This window comes from Heloderma suspectum, chromosome 1, assembly GCF_057233095.1.
Source record: "Heloderma suspectum isolate Gila_16-S chromosome 1, 16-S_ref, whole genome shotgun sequence".
NCBI classification, from domain to species: domain Eukaryota; kingdom Metazoa; phylum Chordata; class Lepidosauria; order Squamata; family Helodermatidae; genus Heloderma; species Heloderma suspectum.
The window spans coordinates 295859890-295887288 of NC_139458.1; the positions used below are offsets into that span (position 1 = coordinate 295859890).

A 27399-nucleotide genomic window follows, 5' to 3' on the forward strand; every position below is an offset into this window, starting at 1 on the left:
TTACTTTTAGTGTCAGACAGCATTTAATAATGTTTTATTTCAACTTAGAACAAGGAAATCAGAACCAGTTTATTCATTATATGTCCAGCCAAGCAACCAGAAGTACAAGCATCTTACTGAGCATGTGTTGCCATCATCTTCATCTTTCTCCTCATAGTAGAAGTAGACAAAGGGGATCCATAAGAACACACAGAACAATATGATGGAATACAGTGCTAAAAGTGGAATAATGAAAGAAGTTTCAGAATGTGCATTAAAAAAATGAAATTAGCACTTCTAATGGTCATTTACTACTACAATAATATTATTCTATTGATATGATATTGGAGGGGCAACTAAAAGCCCTAGAGAGCTGTTAAAGCAGAGCTCTCTAGCTTCACTCTGAAAGGCACAAAATCATGTGATTTATTTCTATAGTGCCATCAATATACACAGTGCTTCACAGACCAATATAACCAAAAGACAAAAACCCTGTTCTGAAGAGCTTACAGTTTGAATGTAGATGAAAAGGTGAGGAAGTGAGACACAGGAGAGAGAGGCAATAACAAGGAATCAAGGCCAACAAGCGCTATTACACATACAGGCTTCATTTAGGTTTTCCTTCAAGAACCATTAATAAGCTTGAGTAAATCCCATCTTTGAGCATTTCTGGATCAAGACAGGTATGAACAAGAAGCTTTGGAAGTGCTGAAAGGGTAATATAAATAGTTTTATTTTGTGTCTTCCTTATTGTGCCCATTTTGTGCACAAATCGTGGAAACTTATAATTCAGTAAGAATGTGGGTGTAGCGCAGGTTGAGAGATGCAGTTAAGGAATAGCAGAAAATAGTTTTTACTTCAACTGTATTACACAGCAGTGGCCCTATAACCAGTACTTAACGCAACAGGCCTTTTATGCTATCAGCAAGCAACAAGAATGATGAGTTTGTCCCCCAAAGCGTGGTATGTTACTTCCATTTTCTTATTGAAAAATTACAAGTTACAAAAGAAGGCTTCAGTCTGGTCTTTGTCAAGTGTGAAGTATTTCATAGCAGTGTGTTTAATAAAGGTAAACACTGGTGAGCAAACAAGAAATTCAGATATAATCATGCTGCAGTTCATACATGGAACAAAGCATGTATTGTTCTACAGTCATTTTGGCTTATCTCTACCGAAGGTTCTTTAGAAGTGATACTTGCCTCATACAAAACAACTTTTGTTAAACAGACTTGAGAGTAAAGGGAGGGTTTATTAATTTATTTAAGCTTCTGCTAGTTAAAAAAAAAGCAGACACTATATATTCAGCTATAGAATTTTTCTATAGACCCCTGTCATATTACATTAACTGTTTATATGGAGCACACATGGAGGTGTTCTATTTTATTTTGTGGTTTGTGGTTTTAAGTCTTGTTTTGTGAACCACCCAGAGAACTTTGGCTATTGGACGGTACAGAAACGTAATAAATTAAATAAATACATACATACAAGTTTTGCCACCCTCAAGAATTCACCCATTCATTTCAATGCAGGAACTAGATCCACATGTGGAATGTGCAGCTAGATTGGGTCCCTTGACTGAAATGATTGAGCAAGATCCATATGTACAGTGGAGAATATGTACAACTCTGGAGTGTGTCCTTACTGTTTTCAACCATCGGTTCTCCAACCCCTTGATCAAATGTGAATGGAGAAGATGTACAGATCAGAAAGTAATCTTATTTGCTTTCATTTTTAGTATACAAGTATACACTTGAAGCATTCCAGTCACTGCCTTCACAGGTATCTTCACTGGTTTTATACTATCAGCCAAGTTCACTTCCAGAGTATGGTATAACTTTACCATATACACTACCTAGCATTTTCAGCCAGAGCTTGTTTGGATTCAGTAGAAGTGCTTGAGAACTTGTGAAGTACCAACAAATTTTAAAACAATGTAGATGTTTAGGCTAGAATTAGATAAATGTAATGAGTATTAAGATTAGACCTTTAAGTAAAGCTAAATAACATTAATATAAGAAGCTACATATCTCCAAGAGTATGAGCTACATGAAACCTTGATTAGACACAGAAACATTAGCATGAAATTTAAAACGCATAACAGATTCTTTCAGCATCCTTTGGTTCACTGGAGTCTTAAGAATTTGATCCTGTGAGTTTGTCAACAAGACACATTTCATTAAGAAATTGATCATATCAGTAGGCACATCAAAGCAAATCTAGCAAATTCAGTCTTAATAAGGATGATGCCATGCAAATTTTGATTTTGTAAGTAGAACTTTCCTGAAAGTTCTGCTTTCCATAGCTTCTGCTGTAAGTCTGACCTTCAGTTGCCAAAAGACCCAGATTAAAAAAACAAGGAGCAGATGTTTTCATAGGCAGATTAATGCTAATTGAAGTTGTCAATTGACTAGTCCCAGGTTTGACCCCGCCCCCCCGCCCCAAAGAAGGAAACAAGCTAGCCAGTCTACTAAGCACAACTTTTCCCACATCTTAGACTTCTCCTAATGCAGAGTCCATATCCTGGCAATGTGTAAAGTAGGGGTTTTTCACCTACAGCAGGAATGGGGGATGTGTGGCCCTCCAGATGCTGATGGACTGCAACTCCAATAATCCCTCACCACTGGCTATGCTGGCTAGGACTCAGGTGGGTTGCAATCCAACAATATCTGAATGGCTTCACATTCCCTACAACTGAACTAAGGAAAATGGAATCTCCAAATGCAAAGCAAGTCATTCTTGGGAGAAGAGGGTAGAATGCAATTAGTAGGCTGCTCTCCCAACTTCAGAGAACAGAGTTCTCCAATGGTTCAAACAGCTTCTCTCAAACTGCCCCTAGAGATCAAAGATTCTTCAGTGCCCATGTAGCAGTCCAGCTATCTGTGTCATCTTCTGTTCACAAATCAGCCCAAATTTGCACTGTACTTTTAGTCAAACTCGTGCATCTTTGGGCAAGAGAAACAACATTTTCCCAATATTCTAACACAGCCTACAGGTGGGAAATAGCTTGCCAACACTTTCTTGATCTGTAAAACCAGCCACTGACAATCCTAGACTAAAAATGAAGGGAAAATATAAGATCAGACCCAAGAACCAACTAGTATGCTGCCTAGAGTCCTTCTGGTTCATCTACAAAATCAGGATTTTCTTTGAAGATAAGGAAAGTGTAGGAAGAAGTGGTCAACTGTGGTCAGCCTGAAGCAAGTCCAACTAGAAACAATCTGACATTCTGGATTTTCTTAAAATCTTAGCGATGAGCTATGTTTATCCATGATGGGAATTATTTCCTTTGATTAACATTTCATTGCATCCATCCTCCCTTTACATATTTTGGAAGCCATTTTGTTAAGTTGTGGTTTGGCTTAATAAAGAATGCCCAGTTGAGACCTTCTCCATTAGTTATCAAGACTTAGTTAGAATAGGAAGAGCTTTCTGCTTATACTTAAATCATTACCACCATCTGGAGGCTGGCTTCTGCAACAGCATCAAGCTTATACACTCCAAAATGTTTCCATTAAGATGAAGACAGTTAACTTTGTATCAAAATAAAAGTATGTCAATAATTCCAAAGTAGGAAAGGTATTTATAGCTTTAATGAACAGTTTCATGTATCTACTAGAAACGTTGAACTTCCCATATTTGTATTGCATTCTTTCAATAGCTATACCTCCAACTTCAGCACTTCAGAGTCTCAAAAGAATATATTTTTCATAAGAGTTGAATATTACCAGTGAGAATATGCAGGTAGACATTTTACTTTTACAGACAAATAGCTTTATGCTAGACATATGCAGAACCCCATCATAGAAAGAATGCTTTTCCTGTTAATCTGAAGGTCACGCTTCTGCCTGAAGACATGCAAGAACACGTTATGTGAACTGATACGGTTCTGACAGATTCTGCAGGGAAACTGTGAGGGAAATTGGCTTTGTTAAACATGGCAAAGTCAGAATTCATTGAAGATCACCCAGATTTAGATTTGTCATATTCTTATGCAATTGTTGTATATTTTAAAGAATATTGAATTTAGTTACTTAGGGGAGGTCCTAGAATGGGAAAAAGTTGATCTTCTGCCACCTAACCAGAGGACTTTGCTTAGTGGGCATATCATACAGCTTCTATTCAAAATTAACCTTCAGCTTTTCTAATAAACAAGGACTCTTTGCCTTATATTATTGCTCTCTGCCTTGCAAGAGATCCGTGCATTTCTACTAGTGCAACTGCAATGCTTTAATATTTTCAAAGGGACAGCATCCCTTTGAACGTTTCTTCTGCCCAATAGCCTTTGGTGCAACCTTGGATCAGTTTTGCATTCAGTATGGTCTAACCTAATTAACATAGAAAGCCTATGGGCTCAGGTGATGCTAATATCATGGCACAGGAACTGCCAAATTAAAAGCCCTGCCAGCCTTATGTCAGCAGGGCAGAAGGTGGTTTGTTTGTTTTCTTTGTTAACCACTTCCACCACCCCACCCTTTCTTCACATTTTCCCTCCCTACAAATATGCAGGATCCAGGGCTGGCATGCTCTGCATCCACCCAGTGGCACTGGCAAGTCAGGGGAACAGGAGGGCTTCACATCCAACAAATCTTAAGGCTGCCTTGATCCACCTCCAAAATACCCCCAGAAAGCCTCCTTCCTGCTGTTCCTACCAGAGCATTGAAAGTGAAGCAGCAAGGGCAGCAGACGTTACCTGAAGGTTGTCTAATTTATATTTTTCTGTTTTGTCATCTAGGGATTATTTAAAGCAGAAATGCCTATCTGTAGGTAGGACTAACACACAATTTATTTACTTATTTAAAATTATTTTTAGGCTGCCTTTAAGTGTAAAACTCTCTCTTTACATGCTGTTAAGGTCCTGGGATAAGAAAAGAACACAACTTTCCATGATCCTCCCCATTCACCATAGATGCTATGCTCTCTTACATACACTGCAAGGAGTAGAGGAAGCAGGCTGAGATCTTCAACAAGTTATGAATGAGAACACTTGACAGCACAAATCTACATGTTGCTGAGATGCTAGTCAGCAAAATAAATAAATGTATGTATCACCATTTTAGTTTCTATCTAAAATTATTTCTAGGCTGCCCTTAAGGGTGGAAACCTCTCAATTAGAAACCAAATATATTCAGAGACACTATACCTCTGAATACCAGATGCAGAGAACATATAACAAGAGAGGGCTATTGTCTTCATATCATGCTTATTATAGGCTTTCCAGAAGAAACTGACTGGCCACTTTGCAAAATGGAAGACTCAACTAAACGGATCCTTGGTCTGATCCAGCAGGGAGCTTCTTGACTAAATTTAATCAGCATATATACCAATAATGAACTCAAGTTGTTGTTTCCACACACTCAGGGTACTCCTCAGGTATGGAGTATGTACATTAATATACTTATTAAAACGAGAGAGACCTGCCCCATCCCAACAGTCTACTGATGATTGAGCATGCTCAGTGGCCTCCAGGAGCCCGTGGAATGTTGGGTGTCAACTGGAAAATAAACATAGGAAACTCTACTGAGGCAACATTCTCAGTGTACAAGACTTCTCTCTCTCTCTCTCTCTCTCTCTCTCACACACACACACACACACACACACCCTTGTCAGCACAAGTCCTTCCAGTACATGGATCTTTAAATGGAATGGTTGGTACCATATTGAGGGGTTCAACAAGAGTAATGCCAGTGAAAATGAAAGGACTTGATTCCATGACGATATTTTGTATTATGCCAGTATGTCAATACCACACCTGCATTTACAAATTCAAAGAAACAGCGAAGTTGAAGTACAATGATTTCTCAAATATTTTAACTAATCATAAAAGTTATTGTCGTTCTCAGGTTACTTAAGACTAGAGACCCAAGTAATCACCTTTTCAGGAGAGGTAATTGCAGCATATTTATTCATTTATTTTTTACATTTTTATACCACCCAATAGCCAAAGCTCTCTGGGCGGTTTACAAAGATTAAAACATTTAAAAATACATTATACAGATTTTAAAAGCCAATTCCATAAAAAAAAACACAAACAGAATATACAAGAACATATATCTAAAACAACTTCAACAAGCAATCTCAAAGCAGACAACCATAACCTTATGCTATTCCAGGATCAGTTAAACTTATCATATGTTGCCAAATGCCTGGGAGAAGAGAAAGGTGGCATCGAAAAGATAACAACGTTGGCGCCAGGTGGGCCTCATTGGGGAGATCATTCCATAATTTGGGGGCCACCACCGAAAAGGCCCTCTTCCTTGTCACCATCTTCCAAGCTTCCCTCAAAGTAGGCAGCCAAGGGAGGGCCTTAGATGTTGAGCATAGTATACGGGTAGGTTCGTGTCAGGAGAGGCACTCTGTCAGATAATGCAGTCCCAAGCCGTGTAAGGCTTTATAAGTTAAAACCAGCACCTTGAATTGGGCTCGGAAACATACAGGCAGCCAGTGCAGGCAGGCCAGAATTGGTCTTGTATGTTTGGACCTTCTGGTCCCCGTTATCAATCTGGCCGCTGCATTTTGCACAAGCTGCAGCTTCTGAACCGTCTTCAAAGGCAGCCCCATGTAGAGTGCATTGTAGTAATCTAACTTGGAGATTACCAGAGCATAGACAACTGAAGCCAGGTTATCCCTGTTCAGATAGAGGCGTAGCTGGGCCACCAAGTGAAGTTGGTAGAAGGCACTCCGTGCCACTGAGGCCACCTGAGCCTCAAGTGACAAAGATGGTTCCAGGAGGACCCCCAAGCTACAGAACTGCTCCTTCAGGGGGAGTGCAACCCCATCCAGAACAGGTTGAGCACCCTCCATCCAGTCAGCAGAACCACCCACCAACAGCATCTCAGTCTTGTCTGGATTGAGCTTCATTTTATTAGCCCTCATCCAGTCCATTGTCGCAGTCAGGCACTGATTCAGCACATCCACAGCCTCACCTGAAGAGGATGAAAAGGAGAAATAGAGCTGCATGTCATCAGCATACTGATGACAATGCACTCCAAAACTCCGGATGACTGCACTCAATGGTTTCATGTAGATGTTGAACAGCATGGGGGACAAAACTGACCTCTGTGGAACCCCATATTGGAGAATCCACGGGACTGAGCAGTGTTTCCCAGGCACCACCTTCTGGAGCCGACCATCCAAGTGAGGTCAAGGAGAATCAACAAGGTCACCCGCCCATCTCTCTCCCTAGATAGGCCATCATACAGGGCGACCAAGGCTGTTTCCGTGCCAAAAGCCGGCCTGAACCCCGACCGAAATGGATCTAGATAATCAGTCTCATCCAAGAGTGTCTGGAACTGGCTGGCAACCACCCGCTCAAGAACCTTGCCCAGGAAAGGAACATTTGCCACTGGCCTAAAATTACTAAGATTTTCCAGGTCCAGGGAGGGTTTTTTCAGGAGTGGTCTCACGACAGAGGCAGCCCAGGACCACTCCCTCTCACAAGGAGGAATTAATCTCTTCCCTGGCCCAGCCAGCTATTCCTTCCCTGCCAAATTTTATAAGCCAAGAGGGGCAAGGATCCAGTATGGAAGTGGTTGCATAAACCTGTCCAAGCACCTTGTCAACGTCCTTGAGCTGTACCAACTGAAACTCATCCAGAAGAACAGGACAAGGCTGTGCTCTGGATACCTCACCAGATTCACCTGCTATAACACTGGAGTCTAAGTCGCAGCGGATGCAAGAGATCTTATCTTGGAAGTGCCTAGCAAATGCATTACAGCGGGCCTCAGAGGGGTCTACAGTGTCCTTGGGGCCAGGATGTAATAGCCCCCAGACGACTCTGAACAGCTCTGCTGGGCGGCAGACAGAAGATTCAATAGAGGCAGCAAGATTATTTGTTTTGCCGCCCTCACTGCCCCTGAATATGCGTTACTACAGGCACATACCAGCATTCGACTGCATCCACTAGGAGTTCTTCTCCATCTGTACTCCATCTAGCATATCTGTTTTTACTACACAGCTCATCCAACAATGAAGGTACCTCGGCATTTTTACAAGCCTCAAATCTCACCTGGGTATGCCAAATTTCCAGAAAAGCAGCAACCTGCCTCAGTAACATATACAGTCCTCACTTCACATATATCTTTTATGTGGTACTTAAGCAAGAATCTGAGGAGATTACTGTGCCAGAAGTAGCTCCAGTTTCCGTAAAAACTGAAAACCCTGACAGATTTGTATTTACCAAAGTTGAAACCTTCATTTTCAAGTAGGGAGCTAGAGATCTCCCATCAGGCTTCACAGAGAAATTCTACTGAATGCAGTTCATCCAAATTGGAACAGATAGGTCTTTGGTTGAAGAATTCTTCTTTTGTTTCAAGATAGCACTTACTTAACTAGAAAGGGACATTTATATAACTAAATCCTTCACCTGGCAGGGGGCCAAAATGCAGACCCTTGCAAAGCAAAATCAGTGTTTAACCAGGAATGCTGAAATCCAGATGGAACTCTGCTCATATACTGCCAAACATCTTTGCGTATTATGTTGAGCACATGTTAGGAAAGCCAATTTTGAGAATACTGTTATGTATTCTGTAATTTAAGGTTGTGCTGCCAGCTTTTCTGAACTTTAGCAAAGTAACACAAAATAATCTGTCATTGCATACTGTTTCGTATGTTAATATGCATTTTAAGCATTGCATTTAGAACCAAAACAACCAGTACGGCAACGGCTCACTTGCTTTCATTTAAAAAAGGGATAATTTCAATACTGTATGTTTTCTGCCATCTCTAAATAATACATGACAACCCAAGGCACTTACATTCGCAAACTAATGGGAGAGAGAAGACATAGTGGCAGTAAGCATATAAAGCACCATGTTCAAACCTTATGTCTAGCTAAAGATCTCATGAAGCATGGCTGTACAAGACCTCTGCTTGAAGTACTGGAGGTTTTGGTGGCAATCAGTGTTGACAGTACTAAGCTTTATGGACTATAGATTTGATAGTCTAAGGCAGCCAATAATGACCACTGTTGATTCAAGTTTCTCTAAATTCTTCATGGGGTCATATGATCAATATATAGCACAACATAGTTGAACAAGCCAACCCTCATACTACCTACCAATGGAGACTTTGACCTGGTTTGCACTTCATGCTAAGCCATGGTGAGTTGTCACCATGGGTGGTTGCAGGATGGCTTAGTGCAACGTCCAAACCCAGCACAGCTTTTCTGTCATGGGCTGTTTTTCACAACAAGCCACCCTGAGAACCCATGGTTTTTAGTAGGGTTATTTAGGGTGGCTTGTTCTCAGGGTGGCTTGTCATGACATCCAAACCTGACAGACTCGCTTCAGCATGGGTTGTTTAAAATGGCAAGAGTGCCACCTGGCAAGAGCAGCAAAAACCCGTGCTGGCCACTCCTTGCAATCTCACTAACAACATTCCATCTCTATTACATCTTGAAATGACACTAGTCAATTTACACCTCCACTTCGTCACCTCCCCAGACAGCAACACCTTTTTTTCCTATCTTCGGGAAGATTTGTGCAGATTTAATGTTTTTCCATCTTTGAGGAGATTTGCACAAATTTAACATTTTTAAAACTTTCTGTAGTAGTTACTGTGCTTTAGTGGATTTGCTCAAATCCTCCCCAAAGTTTTTCTTAAAGTTAAATTTGTAATTAAAAAAAATTACAAAAACCCTTCTACTCTGCTAATGAGCGCAAATGCACTTATCAGTGAAGTAGTGGAGTAGGCTGTTGAGGTTGTGCTACAAAGTCCCATGGGATACGTGCCAGGAGCAGGCAGCAGGACTTAATGGGGAAATAAGCCATGGCAAGCCTCAGAGTGCCATGGGTTAGTGAGTGAACAACCAACCCACCACAGCTTGTTTTCAGGGTGGTTTATTGTGATGTGCAAACCGGCCCTCTGACTGAACTTGGCTAGAATCAGAAGCGTGACATTCATGTTAACCAAAGTACATTCTTTGGGGATCCAATTTATTGTGCTTTAAGGTTACTATTGATCTACATTACTATTGTATACTTTGTTCCAAATACACCTTGCCATATTTTCATCCATTACTATTCCCATGAATGTATGTAGCTGACAAAATATGCCATCATTGCTACACTGAAATGAATAGAACTATTCCATAAGAATAGTTCCTTTATTACCTGGAGTCTATGGGTTGGATTTAAAGATCTCCTCCTCACAGAAGGTTTTGCCAATTCACCTTGCAGATACTGAAAACCTGCTCTGGAGAATCTGGGGATCCTCTGGAACAGTATGGAAGGTTGTGGAGGAAGCTGCAAAAAAATCACATCACCCATCCTGTGAGTGGAGGCTCCACTGGATTGCAATTTCTTCTTTGAACAAAGGGGGCCTTCTGAGAACTGAAGCACTCCTGTTCATGCAAAGACTGTTCTAGATCCAACCCTATATTAACAGAATATCCTGAAAAATAATTTAAACTCAAAGCAGAACACAGAAAAACAAACTTCTTTTTTTTCTTTAACAAAATGTAGGTGTAAGCACATGAAAGATAGGATATAACACTGAAGGAACATAAAGCACTATTTTACAATACTCACTGTAGTATGCATATAATACTGTATCTTCAATTTGTCTTGTAACGTTTGCATCAGCCCAGTCCTGAAGATGTTGACAGAGGGGGGAAAAAACAGAACTGTAGATTAAATAGCAATGTTTGTATCCTACGTACATGAGCTATTTTTAGAGAGAAAGATCAGCCTCTGCTACTTTGCATACACATACATAGGCTGTTGAACCTGCATGATTAATCACCTGAACAAAAGAAATTAAATATCACTACACCTTCCCTCTCTTCTTAAGACATGGGTGTAGATTCTTTTTCAGCCCGTATTCCAAACTGGGGGTGAGGATAGGAGCATGGCCAAAGACAGAAAAAACAAAATGGGCAGGGCCAGATGTAATTCTTACTAATTGGGACATTTTCCCACAAAGCCTACAGTAGACATGCAATTCTATGCATGTCTACTCAGGAGTAAGACCAAGTGCAACAGCTTTTCAGGCCTGCAAAGCACAACAAGGTATTTAAGAGCAGGGTATTTAAAGCTTAAATACTCTCTTATGTCAGCAGAAGAAACTTGCAGGCTGGATGGGGAACCCCAGGGCTTTCATCTGGCCTATGAGCCGGCGGTTCCCCACCCCTAACTTGTGCTATATGGGTAGCAAACCAACTTAGTATGTCTCACATGAGGAAGAACCATTTGCCCCATCCTCAATTTGTTATTTCAAAAGTCACTCAGGAACTGTTGATATCTACCAGAAATTCCAAAGTTGTTGTGTGTTTTTTAATCGTTTCAGGCCTGGCTATAGAACAGAAATGACCATAGTTGCCCCATGGGATAACCTATGCCAACAAGGGATGGGGGAGTGATCCTGTCGGTCTCTTTGATATCTCAGTTGTTTTCAATACCATTAAAATTTCAGAAGGTGGTAGGGTGGATTGTTTTGCCCCATGGCAGTTATGCTACAGCATGGATGCACTAGCTTTTTGGCCCTCAGGTCCAAATCTGGCTCTGCTGAGGAGTCTGGGGGACACACACATGGGCACACATGTACAGCACATGTGCACACACACTAGGGTGGGGGGCAGGATGCACACACACACTGGGGTGGGGCACACATACACCTTTGCTTCAGGGTCACTGGGGAAGGGAGTAGGTTACAGCTTCCTCCCTTCCCCAGCAAGTTGATCACTGCTCTACCTCTCCCATTAGCAGCAGTAAAGCAGCATTCAGGCCGCTTCGGAGGCACTGAGAAAGGGAGAAAGTCGTAACTTCCTCCTGCCCCAACACCCCAATGTGGTTGCTGCTCATCTCCAATCTCTGGTGACAGATCATAGACAAGGGATAGGAAGTGCCGCCACAATGGCAGATGCAGGTGGGTCTGGCAGGCCACATTTCTTGCACCCCTGTGGCACAGGGTACCATGCTTTTCAGTGTCTACATGAAACTGCTGGGAAAGGTTATCCGGGGATGCAGGCTGAGATGTCACTGATATTTGGATGACACCAAGCTCTAATCCTTTTTCATCTCATACAGATGATGTTCTGAACCAGCGTTTGGGCAGGTATGGATTGGTGAGGGCTAATAACAGAGATTCAATCCACGTAAGACAGAAATACTGTTTGTTGGTGATGCCCAACTGAGTGGTGCTGACCCTGTTCTGGAAGTGGTTGCACTCCCCCTAGAAGATCAGCTGCTCTTAGATCCATCATTATCACTAGCAGCAGAGGTTGTCTCAGAACATCTTATCAGCTTAGGCTAATATACTAACAATGAGCCTACCTGGACAGAGAGCCTTATGGCAGTTATTCATGCTCTGGTAACTTCCCATTTGGATTATTCCAATGTGTTGTATGTGAAGCTGCCTTTGAGGATGGTCTGGAATCTTCAACTAGTCCAAAATGGGGGGGGGGGGCAGATTAACAGGGACTAGCCAATATGAACACATTATGCCAGTACTTTGCCATCTGCACTGGCTGCCAGTCTATTTCCAGGTCCAACTTAAAGTGCTGGTTTTAACCTTTAAAACCCTAAATGGCTTAAGGCTAGTGTACTTGAAGGAGTGTCTGCTCCCACATTTAGCTACCCAAACCCTAAGGTTATCTCATCTGAGACCTTTCTCCATATTAATATATTTATTTACAACATTTATATACTGCTCCATAACTAAACAGATGCAGGAGTGATGAACAATAAAAGGTAAAAGAATAAAAAGAATAAAACACCATATTAAAAATACTCTTTAAGTGCCAATAAAAACTGTGGCTGGTCAGCCAAGGACCATAGATAGAAATGTTGTCAGGAGGCGCTGGAAACAACACAGTGTTGGTGCCTGCCTGACCTCCTGAAGCAGGCAGCTCCACAGAGAAGGGTGTGAACCCAGAGAAGGGAGAGAACCACACTGAAGGTTCTTCTCTGGGTGGACTCCAATTGGGTCACAGGTCCATGCGGAACAACCAGGAACATGCCCTCTGATGACCTCACTAAGTGAGCAGGTTGATAGGGGAGAAAGTGCTCTCTCAGGTATCCTGGTCCCAAGTTGTTTAGGGCTTTATACACCAATAACAAAGCCTCAAACCTGGCCTGGTAGCAAATAGACAGCCAATGTAGTTCCCTCAGCAAAGGAGTTGCAGGCTGAAAAGGGGTAGCTCCTAACAATAGCAGAGCTGCTGCATTCTGCACCCGCTCCAGCTTCTGGATCAGCCTTAAGGGCAGCCCCACATAGATTGCATTGCAGTAATCCAGTCTTGAAGTTACTAGTGCCTGTACCACATATGCCTCCACTAAATGAGGTGAGGTGGCTGGCTAAAAAAAAAAAAGAGGGCCTTTTCAGTGGTGGCCCTGCATCAGTGGAATGCTCTACCCAGAGAGACTTGTCTGACACCTACATTATGGACTTTTTGGTGCCAGGTAAAGACATTTTTATTTTCCCAGGTATTTTAGGGATTGTTTTTACATCTTCACGCTGTTTTATCCCTGCTGCTGTTTTACTTTTATTATGTGCTGCTTTTGGTTTTATTTTCCTTTCATCCAACTTGTTTTACTATTTTATTGTTACCAGTACTTATATTTTTAATTTGTAGACTGTTGGCAAGCTGCTCAGTAGCAAAGCAAGCAATGCCGTCTCCCATGAAACCAACCAGAGACAAACTAGGCAAAGGCAAGAAAACCTGCCACGACCAAGAAAACTTGCCCAAAATAAATCACATATGCAACTGACATTGAGCAAACCCATTCAAATCAGTAATTGGTTTATCAATACGCAAGGCATATTCCAGCTCTGGAGTGATCTCCCCCAGGTATGATGTAATCACAGGTCTACTTGCAAGACAAAGAATTTTGCAATCTTCGGAAATGTTAATCTTGGAAGCAAATACAATCTTGTCTGTCCCACTCACCCCAGATTGCAAAAGCCATCAAGAATGCTAAAGGGGCAATAACTCATTTTCACCTTTTGTTGGCATCTCAAAACTACTATTGTCACTTCAGGAAAATGTTCCTCTTACCCTTTGTGTTACTGGCATGCCCAGTCTCACCGTTATGGTCCCTTTGAAGCCTTTGTTTTTACCCTATAAAAACCCAGGGCTCCAAACCCTCAGTGTGCTGGTGAATCCAAGCTGCTGCAATCGCTCGTTGTGGTTCCTCCCCATCCACAGGCAAGGTTCTATGCTGCTGAATCACTAAATTACTTACAAGGTTCCACTCTAATGCTGAAATCACTATGGTCCAGGCCACCACAGTCAGGCACCTTTCACTGATATCACTTGGTTTCAGTGCTTCCAATCAGTTCCACCCTGCTGTGTCACCTATCGTTAGTTCCAGTTCCCCATACTGCTCTAACCTCACTGAAATCACTCGGTTTCCTGGCATCCTCACTCCAGGCAGGATTCCGCACTCGCTTCTTGGAGAGTGGCGAACTCCCAAGTTCCACAGCTTCCTGTGGGCCTGACACAGTTGCCTCCATTGGCTCAGCTGAAATCAGTAAGTCAAGGAACACCACTGTTCTGCTACCCCATTTTGTTCCCTTTTTGTCCAGGCTTCCCAGAGTCTAGCCACTTAGATCGTTGCTTTGCCAAAGCAGAGGCCCACTGCAGTTTGTATTTAAACAGACCTATTTTCAATGCTGAGACTACTGCTGTGATGAAAAGTTCTCCCACATTTTTTTCAACCATTCTCATTCAATGTGATAGAAAAGGAATTGCTTTCAAAAAGACATTCAGAGGAGGAGAAATTTCAGAGAAATTCTCATGGGTTGAGGGTTCTTGTGCTTACCTTACTTATGAGGTGGTTGAGGAGTGTGCATGAGTGTCCTGTCTATCATTGCACAGTAATCTCTGTGGCAGCCTATAGTCTCCTCGGCTTCCTGCACTTCAGTTAAAGCCATCATGAGGAAGACACCATGAGGCAATTCGTCCCATGGGGCTTCTTCAGTTCAGAAAGTGCAGGTGGCCTGGGAGGCTGCAGAGCAATGGAAAGATGTGCAGTAGAGAGAGAGAGAACACACATAGCACCATTGGATGCCTCACAGTGATTAGGTAAGCTCAAAAATACCACACACAAAAATTCAAAATATTGCCTCAAAAAAGTGGAAGCCTCAACACAATTGATGCTGTTGCCACCTACAGAAGTAATGCAATAAACCAAAAACCCTGAAGAAAAAAGAGCCTGTGCTACAACCCCTGCCAATAGTGAGCCCAATCTGTGAGAAACAGTTGGAGAATTTCTCCTCCCCTAGGAGAAATTCAGTGAAATCTCCCCCCCTCCCATTTCTCTACCCACAAATAGGCTGGAGAATTTTGAAAGGCCATTTTTGCACAGCTCTAGCTGAGATCATTAGGAGTTTCAACATGTCTTTAGATTCAGGAAAGCTCTACTGAGGTCCAAAGAAAGGTATCATTCAAAGCCCTATTCTATCTTCTGCAGGTTTTCTGTCTATAAAGTGTAGCCTCCTACTCTGAACCCTTTTCTATTGTGTGTGTGTTTGTGCGAGCGTGTTACAATTCCATCCATCTTTTAACAGTTTTTGATTGGGAGCCTAGCCACTTCGTGCAGCTTCCCCCTGCCCGACTAGTAAGAATTACAGCTAGCCCCCTAAAGCTGGGGATCTCTCCTCCCCCAACATCACTATATTTGCATGCAAGTCAAACTCCCAAGAGATTGCCTCAGTGCACAGCTTTTTCTCAATATAGTTCTCCATAATGAGACAGAAGAAATGGTGTATAAGACGCTGGAAATTAGAGTGTGTGCGAAATAGCTGTAAGTTACCCCTGTTCTAACCTCTGCCTTTGTCACAGGGACTGTGTGCCAACACTGGTCTTGACACACAGCCCACTCCCACAGCCAAACCCCCGCACAATCTTTCACTTCTCTCCACTCTTGTAAGCTCACCCCAAACCCTTCTCCTCCTCCCCCCCCCAGTAGCATTAGAGCTTTTGCCTATTTGCTTAGCCACAACCTCCAGTGTTCCTCATAACCATAAGCCCAACCCAGTTCAAACCAAACCATCTACGCATTGCCAAGGCCTCTTCCATGCACCACAACCCTAAGTCTAGCTGCCAAGAAGATACTTAAGCCAGTCTCCCCACGATTCAAACTGAGTGTATAGATCTTCACCTTTTCCATTTCTCAATTGTATTCAGTAATTGTATTACTCTGTAATATATGTACTCATAGCTAATATGTTAGCATTCTGCAAAGAATTCTCACACTCCTAGAATTCCCCCAAATTATTATATAATTATAATTATATGATATATAATAATATTATATAATTTATATAATATTATTATATAATTATAATTACAAATTTCTTGTAATAACATTTACAATTTTGAAAAGAAAAAAAAAACTGTGTCAGTATCATTGGGTTATTCCTGCTAAGACATGCTATTGCCAAGGTTAAAAGGTTCCTTAATGGATGCATGCCTTGGAATGTGCGCACACGTCTAGATAGCACATTCAGTAACAAGACTGCTCAGAGAATTTCTGTTATTAGGTGCTTTATTGTGCTTGCCAGAAGGTTTGAGGAAGAGACAGTCAAGTACACCCCGCTCCAACCTGTAAGGCAGAGGACACTGGAGCATGCCAACTTCTATGGCTCAGCATACACAAAGCAGTTTTGTGCCAGAAAAAACAACAACCCCAACATTCATAAATATAGTTCTATAGATGCCAAGTAAACACAACTTCTACTTAATATGGTAGTGGGCAGTAACAGGCTACTTTTAATTTGTGCTGTTTATTCAGAAATAACATAGTTCTTTGCTTCTTCGTGTCCTTACAGCAAGGTTATACAGTCCCTTCTCCTAAGAAAATGCAAGTTCTGAAAGGTCAGTCAAGTTGGTAAACACAGTATTTAACAATGGCACAGTAGTGCTCATACAAGTTTGTGTTGATTCAGCCAGGGAAACTGTTTTAGCCATCAGGAAGAAAGTTGCCAGTGCTGGAAACAGAGTGGCGCAGGAGTTAGAGCAGAACTCTCATATACTAGGCTTGGGGACATGGGAGACACGTTTTCCATTACGTAGCTCAAAATGCAGTCTCAACCTCCATTAACAACATTTATATCCTTACTAAAAAGAGAAGTAACACAGTGAAAATCCTCCATAACAAGAAGCAGCAATAACAGTATTTTACTTATGAAAACAAAGTTTCCTTGACACCATTTTAAAATAAATGCTGTATGAACAATTGCAGCAAATTTTCTATTTATAGTTCTAGTACAAGGAACCAAGAGAGAGAGAGACTCTCTCTGTGTGTATATCTATATACAGTATCTATCTATCTATCTATCTATCTGATGAAAGTTTCCCGCATAATATACCCTCATACCTTGGTTGCTAGTTTTATACTATGGTTCAAATGGGATGGGGGGGAGGATGGGAGGGGGGAAGAAGAAAAAAAGAAGTGAAGAAACCCACAGCCTGATGTTGTGTTAAACATGTTTAGTAGACTCACTCATACCAATCCACATCATCACTCCAAAACCAGTTTAAACTACGTCAACTTGTGCAATACCAACATGCAGCTTTATGGGAACCAATCATATTGCAAAAGCTACTGGAGGGAGGGAAAGGGAAGAGACAACAAGATGAAAGCAAAACATTTCACTTTTTAAAAAACTGAATAGTAAGGTCTAAGGATTTGAAAGAGAACACTTAGTGAGACTACGGCCTGTTTCACAGTAACAACCCACAGTATGGGCTAAGTACTGGTTGTCATTGAATTGTGGCTTGTTGTTGAATTGTGGGTTGTCACTGAATTGTGGCTTATCGTTACATGTGAACCCTGCACTATGGTTTAACTATGGATTGTTGACCACAAACTACCCAGGAAGAGAACCCATGGTTTGCTGTTGGGTTGTGAACTCTGGGTTGTTGGTGGTTAACAACCCATAGTTAAACCACAGAGCAGGGTTTGCACAAAACAACAACCCACAATTCAACAACCCATACTCTGGGTTGTTACATGCAAAGCAGGCCTAAAAATGTTAATTCTCTAAAGCATCATTTTAACCATTAAACTTCTATTTAAAACATCTGGGCAATAACCAGAGAGATGGCCTTTCCAATGGTGTTGCTCTGTTTATGGAATGCCATAAGGGACACTTGCCAGACAAAAATATTGTAATTCCTCAAGCTTTAAATCAGGGGTGGGGCCCACTGTAACCCTCTAGATGTTGGTGAACTCCATTTCCCATCAGCCCCAGCCAATGCCAAGGGATGATGGGGTTGTAGTCCAGCAACATTTGGAGGGCCACAGTTTTCCAATCCCTGCCTTAAGTTTTAAGCATTTTAAAATCTTGCCAATGGTTCTGTTTTAACTGCTAGGTTTTTTTTTTATGTGTTATTGTTGTGACATCAAGTGTAAAACATTCTCGAACACATATTGGTGAAAGGTGGTATAGAAATATTTTAAAGGAATTATCAATTTCAATCGATTATTTCTGCCTTTTCAACAAGCAGTTCCACTATCTGTTTTTAGTTTATAATCTTTTAATATACATATATAAAATACACATCAAGAAAGAAAAACTATAGCCTTTGAAATATCAGAATATTACTTTCATTAATTCTGTTTAACAAAGTTCAAGTAATACACACAAAAATCCAATGTTGAATTACCATCAAGGACTAACTGATACTTCTGTTTTTAGGTCTATGTACATACCTTATCTTAATTCCTTCTCTGTGCAAGATTGGAAAAAGAAACAAATTGCCAACACATTCGTTTTTATTCTGCATATTTTGCAATACTGCATTCCTCCTGAACTACTTAAAATATTCCTTCATGCTATTTGACACATAGGCTTGGATCAGACACAATACTAAATCCCCTAACTATGCTTAGGAGATCAGGAGTTCCCTGCAAGCTCACACACGCTTTCATCATCCTCTGGTTTGTACACTCCTTCCCTCTCCCTTTCCTAGTTAGCATTAACTATGGTTAGCACAGTCAGCATTTACTATGGATAACACAAGCATAACGATAATTACCACTAACATTAATTAGATCAGAGGTGCACAACCTCCTGCCACCTGACTCTCCACTCCCTTCCCCAGAAATCCTCATACAGATTACTGGTGTGTGTGTGTGCGCGCGCGCACACATGTCTATATGTGTGCGTGTGCACATCTGTGTGAGCATGCAACCCCTAACCCAGCATCACAAGAGGCTGTTGGACCCAATAAAATGCACCCCTGAGTTAGATAAATCAGCTTCCTAGTTTCAGTGGGTAGATAAAAAAACTAGGGTTAACAGTAACTATGATTATGCCAGTGCACACATAATAATGTCAGACAGTTAATGCTAACAAGGGAAGAGAGGGGGAAGGAGAGTGCAAGCCCAAGGGGAAGGGAAGAGTGGCACCTGCAGGGCACATCTGATCTCCCAGCCATACATTAAGAGACTGGGTAACATTACTTCTTAATGACCCCATATTTGAGAGTTGCCTTCCACTTGAATTAGACTATGATCATCTTCCTCTATTTTCTTACATGCATAAACCATTTCATTTATTTAAAAAACAGCACTAAGACTTCAATGGCAGGTACAAAGGAAGAAAATAAACAAACATTTTTCAAAAAGATATCCTAAGAAACTAATTTAATCCCTAGTTTTTACATAAATATACATGTGGTATCAGGAAATGTCTAGCTTGACTAGTCTTTTAATCCAAATTGTATTATACATTTTGGGTTCATTTGCACCCCACAAGCACATAAGTTCAGCTTTGCTGAAATCAAACCAAGCTCTTTGGGTTTGTTCTGGAGTTCAGAAGCTTTTAAGCAAATGCGTATTTTATATATAGAAATTGTTTTAGCATTATCATAAAAATGAATAAATAGCCTTCTCTTTATTAGCTGGTCAACAGTACAATCCTATTCATGTTGACTCAGAGGTCAGTCTTAATGCTCAATAAGGCTTACTCTGTAGTAAGTGTGTTTAGAATTACAGTCCAAGTGCCTATACTGTTTTGATAACTTGCTTTGGTACTTTTAACAGAAGAATTCATAAATGATATACAGGAACAGAAAAAGACTTTTGAAAAAAAAAAAGATATATGGTCAGTAATTAGAAGTAATAATCAATACATACCTTGAAAGTACCATTTTGGTACTTCACGTAAGAAACCAGAAAAATGTCCACAGGTAAGAGTGCTGATGTAATAAGCGCAATCGCCAGAGCAAAAATAGATGTTATGGTAGAAATTACTTCACTTTCCCGCCTACTCTGGTATTTGCGGACATAAACCCAGCAGAAAGCAAGGATAACCTAAAAAAAAAAAATACAGACAAGTTTTTTATTTATTTATTTCATTTCTATACCGCCCAATAGCCAAAATTCTCTGGGCGGTTCACAAAAATTAAAACCAAATGGCACACAATAAAACAATTTAAAATATATAGAACATTAAAACCACAATATAACAATACAACCACAATAAAACCTAGCAGCAGTGCAAGAATTTAAAATACAGATTTAAAACAGCAAAGCTAAAAGTCTAGAAAGCTAAAATGCTAAAATGCCTGGGAAAATAAAAAGTTCTTCACCTGGCGCCAAAAGGAATACAATGTAGGCGCCAGGCGAACCCCACTAGGAAGCTCATTCCACAGCCGGGGTGCCACAGCAGAAAAAGCCCTCCTCCTAGTAACCACCCGCCTCACTTCCATTGGCAGGGGCTCATGGAGAAGGGCTGCTCAGGATGATCTTAAGGTCTGGGCAGGCACATGTGGGAGGAGGTGACCCTTCAGATAACCTGGCCCCAAGTTACTGCAACTCAAGAGCAAGCTATCATAGTCTTGCCATAATTTTTTATTTCTCAATACAAAAACAGTACATGGAAAGAGCTCTGCATCCTTTGAGCAGTTTCTGAATTGTGCTCATTTGGGGAGTTTCCTTTTTGTTAGGCCAGAGATTGATTGCCATAGCAAAACACTGCTATTTGCAGTACTGGGTTAGAAGATTACATTATTATTTTAGTGCATATTCAATGTTTAAAGTCTGCTAAGCCGCGGTGGCTTAGTGGTTAAGATGCTGAACTGCAGACCAGAAGGTCGGCAGGACAGCAGTTTGAGACCCGAGTGCCGCATGACGGAGTGAGCGCCCGTCTTCAGTCCCAGCTTCTGCCAACCTAGCAGTTCGAAAGCAAGAAATTGCAAGTAGATAAATAGGTACCGCTTCAGCGGGAAAGGTAACAGCATTCCGTGCACCTCGGTGTTCGGTCATGCCAGCCACATGACCACGGAAGCGTCTTCCGACAACGCTGGCTCTTCAGCTTAGAAATGGAGATGAGCACCATACCCTAGAGTTGGACACGACTGGTTGGGGACACCTTTACCTTTTACCTTTTTAAGCCTTTAAAGGAGCAATCCTATGGCCACTAGACAGCAGCTAGACGGCCATAGGATATGTTGTTTTCCAGGAACGGACCTTGGAGCCCACGCTCCAAGATCAGTTCCCGGAGAACCGACCTCCCCCCACTTCTGCACTGCCTCAGAGGCACCACAGAACAGCCCCATCCTCCACTCACAAGAGGAGCGTGGAGCAGCCGAAAAGGGGTGTGGCTGGGGGCATTCAGGGCGGGGAGGACAGAAATGCCTTTACAACACATCCTATGTGTCGTACAGCAGCCTCCTTCCCCACTCCATCCTCCCGCAGCTAGACAGCCGCAATCAGCTGTCTAGCCAAAAAAGCAGGGCAGGAGAAGTGCGGAGGGAATGATCCCCTCCATTCTTCTCCTGCCCTGCTTTGTATAGGTGGTCACCTATCGGATTGCTCCCTAAATTAAGCAAATTCGTCTCAACTCAGCAGGGTTTGCTATAAAAGGATGTTATATCACAGGGTTCTTAATAATAACAACAGGATTACCCCATGCAGGTTACCGTGCAGGAGCCGTTTTGCGAATTTATAAATAGATACAATACAAACACCAGCTTTATCTACTAGGAGTTCAGGATGGCTTATGTGGGGGTCATCCCATTATTAACAACCCTGTGACACAACAAATACCACTTGTCCAAGGCAAGTGAGTTTCAATGGCTTAATGGGGTTCTTCTCCCACACAATTATCTTTGAAGAAGATGCAACTTCCAATTAAAGAAGGTGGATTTGGTTTTCCGGATCTTGCTTTATATCATCAACCTTACTTGCTGACTTGGTACTAAATTTTGGTCTTTTCATTTAGAACCATTTTTCTTCCTTGGTCACTTTTGGTATCTTCTTGTCTGACCCTCTCTAAATGGGTGGCATTAGGTTCTAGGCATATTAGAGTGGATAGGGTTCCTTCCACAGTTAGGGCTGTTAGAGATTTGTGGCATGTAATATCATATCAGTTACATTTTGATCCATTTTCTCATGCTAAATTCCTCATGCTATGTGGAAATCCAGATTTAAATGCTGATAAGAGAATGTTTTTGTGATGGACATGGGCGGATAAGGCAATTTTGACTTTTGAACAACCGGGAGGTGCTGATTATGAGTTTTTGTTGCTCTACAGACTGGAAGGTTGGCAGGTCAGCAGTTCGAGACCCGAGTGCTGCGTGACGGAGTGAGCTCCCATCTTCAGTCCCAGCTCCTGCCAACCTAGCAGTTCGAAAGCAAGAAATTGCAAGTAGATAAATAGGTACCGCTTCAGCAGGAAAGGTAACAGCGTTCCGTGCACCTCGGTGTTCAGTCATGCCAGCCACATGACCACAGAAGTGTCTTCGGACAGCGCTGGCTCTTCGGCTTAGAAACGGGGATGAGCACCGCACCCTAGAGTCGGACACGACTGGTTGGGGACACCTTTACCTTTTTATTTTGTGGGCTAAATATGATTTGCCAGCTACGGCTGAATGGCAATACTTGCAACTGCAGCATTTGTTAGTATCTAGGGTTGGTCCTGCTGTTTTTACAGCTTCAGCATCTACCTCGCTATTAGAAGCACTTATCGAGGCCTGTCAGACAAATTGACCTACAATCCACGTCTATAAATACTTATCATTGGGAAATAATTATGGTACACAGGGTCTTAAGCAGGAATGTAATAGGGAATTGGATTGTCCCATTTTGCCTAATCAATGGATTGTCGCCTTGGTGTCTATATCCAATGCATCTATGGATCTCAAGTTGCATCTCATTCAGCAAAAATGTTTGCTTCATGTCTGTTGGATGCTGCAACTTATTTTTTAATAAGGGCTTGTCTAAGGCAGCTAGTTGTTGGAGGTGTAATACAGCTAATGCTTCTTTTATGTTTTGGCAATGCCTGGTAGTTGCCCCTTTTGGGAAGGAGGTCATTATACAGATAATTTGTACTGGAACATTCCTTAATATTTACTGATGTACATGTTCTTTTAAATTATCTACCTGCTTCCTGGAAATTAATACATGGTCAGTGCAAATGGATCCTCCATGCCCTTCTGACAGCTAAAAGACTGATACTATAACAGTGGAAGGATAAATGTTCACCTCCCATAATGCAATGGAATGGAGACCTTACAACGCTTTCAATGTTTGAACGGGTGGTGTATAGATGCCACCTGAAAATGGATACTTATTTGGATATTTGGTCTGCTTTTGCTGAAGTTTATGTACAGGTCTTAGAAACGTGTGTGTGTGTGTGTGTGTGCATGCACACCCATGCACACACACACACAAGCTTCATAAGTATGCACTGAAATTTACGTATTCAAATCTATGTAGTCACATTTTTTCTCTTTTTTTTCCTTTTCTTTTGTTGGAATGTTACAATAAAAATAAGTTGTTTGTTTTTTTAATTATTAACAACCCTGTGACACAACGAATACCACTTCTCCAAGGTTATCTAGTGAGTTTCATGGCTCAGTGGGGAGATGAGGCCAGGTCTATCTTCTCCAAGTCCAACACTCTATCAACTATGTGAGACTCTCAAAGTCAAGACAAACACCAAAAGTAAGCAAGTCACACGGCTAACATTTCAGAAGCACTGCATTACAGAAACTAGGGTTCTGACTTAAGTTCAAATATCTGCTCAACAATGGAATTCCCAGGGCACTGCTAGACAAGTAAATATTATCCAACTTTTGAAGCCCCACTAGTAAGATGGGAACATCAAGAACACAGCCCCTAATGGTCTTGCAAGGAAATATTAGCCACAGTGAGCCTTACAGAACAATTCTATGAAGCTCAGTGGGACTTATTCTCAAGTAAAGTCCATAGGCTATAAACAAAAAAAGTATATATCAGCCATCCCTAACCTGGCACAAATCCTGCCAGACAAATCTGATCTCATTTTTTGATCAGATAACATCCCTTGTGGACTGTGGGAATGCCGCAGACATACCTCGACGTCAGCAAAGCTTTCGACAAAGTGCCCCATGATATCCTGATGAGCAAACTAGCTCAACGTGGGCTAAATGAAACAACGATCCGGTGGATCCACAGTTGGCTACAGAATCAGACTCAAAGAGTGCTTTTCAACAGGATCTTCTCAAACTGGGGAGAGGTAACGAGAGGGGTACCACAGGGCTCAGTCCTGGGCCCAGTGCTCTTCAACATTTTTATTAATGACTTGGAGGAGGCGGTGGAGGGAATGCTGATCACATTTGCAGATAACACAAAATTGGGCAGGATAGCTAATACTTTGGAAGAGAGAAACAAAATTCAAAGTGATCTTGATAGACTGGAGCGCTGGGCAGAAAACAACAGAATGACATGTAATAGGAATAAATGCCAAGTTCTGCACCTCGGCAATAGAAACCAAATGCACAGTTACAAGATGGGGGATACGTGGCTCAACAACACTACAAGCGAGAAGGATCTTGGAATTGTTGTCGATCACAAGCTGAATATGAGCCAACAAGGTGATATGGTGCAAAAAAAAGCAAATGCTCTTTTGGGCTGCATTAATAGAAGCATAGCTTCCAAATCCTGGGAACCACTAGTTCCCCTCTACTCAGCACTGGTTAGGCCTCATCTTCAGTACTGTGTCCAGTTCTGGGCACCACACTTTAAGAAGGATGCAGACAAGCTGGAGAGGGTTCACAGGAGGGCAACAAAGATGATCAGGGAACTGGAAACAAAGCCCTATGAAGAGAGACTGAAAGAACTGGGCATGTTTAGCCTTGAGAAGTCTGCGGGGAGATATGATAGCGCTCTTCAAGTACTCGAAAGGTTGTTGCAGAGAGGAAGGCCAGGATCTCTTCTTGATCATCCCAGAATGCAGGACTCGGAATAATGGGCTCAAGTTACAGGAAGCCAGATTCCGGCAGAACATCGCGAAAAACTTCCCGACTGTTAGAGCATTGTGACAGTGGAACCAATTACCTAGGGAGGTAGTGGGCTCTCCCACACTGGAGGCATTCAAGATGAGGCTGGACAGCTATCTGTCAGGGATGCTCTGACTTGGATTCCTGCATTGAGCAGGAAGGGTACTACCGGGTGCCTTAGTCTTGTAGGTTTCTCATCAGTGTTTTATACACGAAATCACCTTCACAATATAGATCTCCCTGCTGATAGATTCTAAGTGGTAGAATTCTGGATAGTACCATTTTAAGACTGCACATGTGGAGATCTCGTATATGCACCCTAATATAGCAATCTCTCTTTATATAGTAAACTAGCACATCAAGGGAAAGGCCTATAACTAAACTAATCTGCAGTGTACTAGTTTACTACATGCAGTCTCAAGATGCATTGTTCAATAACAGCAATTTATTCTGTGTGATTGTGTAGACCAATTAGCAATCCAGCTCAGAGACACAACACCGTCCGTCCCCTCCCACCCCCACCCACATTCTAACTCTAATCTCCGGAGTGTATGACAGGATCACTGAAGGTTGCCAAGAGGTAATTAAACCACAAGTACATTTTATTGACATGGTGGCCTTACATGGGAATCCCACAGGGACACACACGCATACACACTTTCTTCCGAGGAAAGCCAGGGTGAAGGAAAAGCTTGATTCTTGCCAGTTCCTCTCCCTCCTACACACTTTGGCTGTACTCCTGTGCTCTCTTCCTAGAAAGTAAGTCTGCTTCAAACTCAATCGGCATCTAAGCCTAAAAGTAAATACAGATCGGATCGCGCTGTCTGTCGCATTCCCTTGGTAACTACGCATTCATAATCCCCACCCCCCACGCCCCTTCATTGGTAAGGAGCCCATTGCGTGAGACTTCTACCTTCCTCCTCCCCATAACCTCCAAGTGGGGGGCAGAAACCTACTGGCTGCGTAGCAGATGGGGAAAGGAATAAGAAAGGGTTAGGTAAGGAAGGCAGACCCAGCCTATGCAAGGAAAAAGCAGAGCCGCAGCTGCCCGGCCCCTACCAGCAAAGCGAGGCCGAAGAGGCACCAGCCCGTGACCAGGTCCGTCTCGGCGGAAAATGCCGCCATCTTAACTTCCGGCAACAACGCTGTCGCGGAGAGCGGCAACGACAGCGGCGCCGCCGCAAGGGGAGGAGCTAATTGGAGAGAGGGAGCGCGACGAAGCGAGAACCGCCCCCACGGCCGTTACCGTAGAAACCGCCAAGCTCACGAAGCACCCGAAGCGTCGCGATTGGCTCGCGTCGCTGCATAAGGAGCCAATGAAGGGGGAGGAGAGCGCGCTCTGCAAGGTTCCCGAGCCTTGATGGGTTTAGTTCCGAGGGGTAGTGCTGTGTGGCGCCGAGTCGATTTCTGAATTACGGGACTGAGTCCTACTGTTAGGAGGAAGCCTATTTGAGGTTTCGCGCTGGGGTGGAGACAACAAAGATTCGCAGCAAAACTAAGAGCCTTGTGCCTTCCCCAACCTGGTGCCCTCCGGATGCTTTGGACTTGAACTCTCATCAGCCCCAGCCAGCATGGCCAATGGTCAGGAATACTGGGAGTTGTGGTCCAAAACATCTGGAAGGCACCAAGTTGGGGAAAGGACTTCAGTTTGATCCTGTGCACGTTTCCCCAGAAACAAGCCCTAGTTGGGATGACTCCAGAATTTGCATAGGATTGCAGTCATGACGGTTGCACAGGATGGCTAATGAGAGAAGTGCAGATGCTCTTAAGAGCGAATCACGTCTGGAAGGGGGAGGGGGCAGGGCCTGACTTCAGAGCTTAGTTCCAGATACACAAGATTACACCCTTGAGTTCAATATTACTTAAGCCAGACTTAACTACATAGTTATGCATTCGCCCAGTGCTATCCTATGCATATGTATTCAAAGTAGGATTCATTAAGTTCAGTGGGTCTCATCACTCCCAGGTGTGTGCAGCTGTAAGTACAGGGATGGGAGGAGGGGACCAAGTACCTTAGTAAAACGGGGGAGGAGCGAGAAGGGACGGTAAATTATGCCACTCCTACTACTCTCCTCCTGAATCGAGAGGAAAACTCACAAACAAACCAGTTGTAGCAGGTGCCTACCAGCAAAGCAGCGCTAAAGAAGCACCAGCCCGCGGTCAGGTCTGGTCTAGCCGTGAAGATCGCCATCTTTGCTTCTCGTTGC

At 42.5% G+C, this 27399-nt stretch overlaps 1 protein-coding gene across 2 annotated transcripts in view; it reads right to left on the reverse strand.

Moving 5' to 3' along the window:
• LMBRD1 (LMBR1 domain containing 1) overlaps window positions 1-26336 on the reverse strand; it is an 85699-nt gene extending 59363 nt beyond the window's left edge. Inside the window, exons 1-4 of one of the 2 annotated variants that reach the window (XM_084826877.1) lie at window positions 26252-26336; window positions 20064-20240; window positions 10506-10566; window positions 118-215 (exon numbers count right to left, since the gene is read on the reverse strand). In XM_084826877.1, the coding sequence (XP_084683003.1) occupies window positions 118-215; window positions 10506-10566; window positions 20064-20240; window positions 26252-26317 (402 nt within the window). In that variant the 5' untranslated portion in view covers window positions 26318-26336. Of the gene's footprint in view, window positions 1-117; window positions 216-10505; window positions 10567-20063; window positions 20241-24267; window positions 24566-26251 lie in introns of those variants that run through there. The other variant, XM_084826878.1, reaches the window with a different exon arrangement.
• Window positions 26337-27399: the final 1063 nt, after the last annotated feature.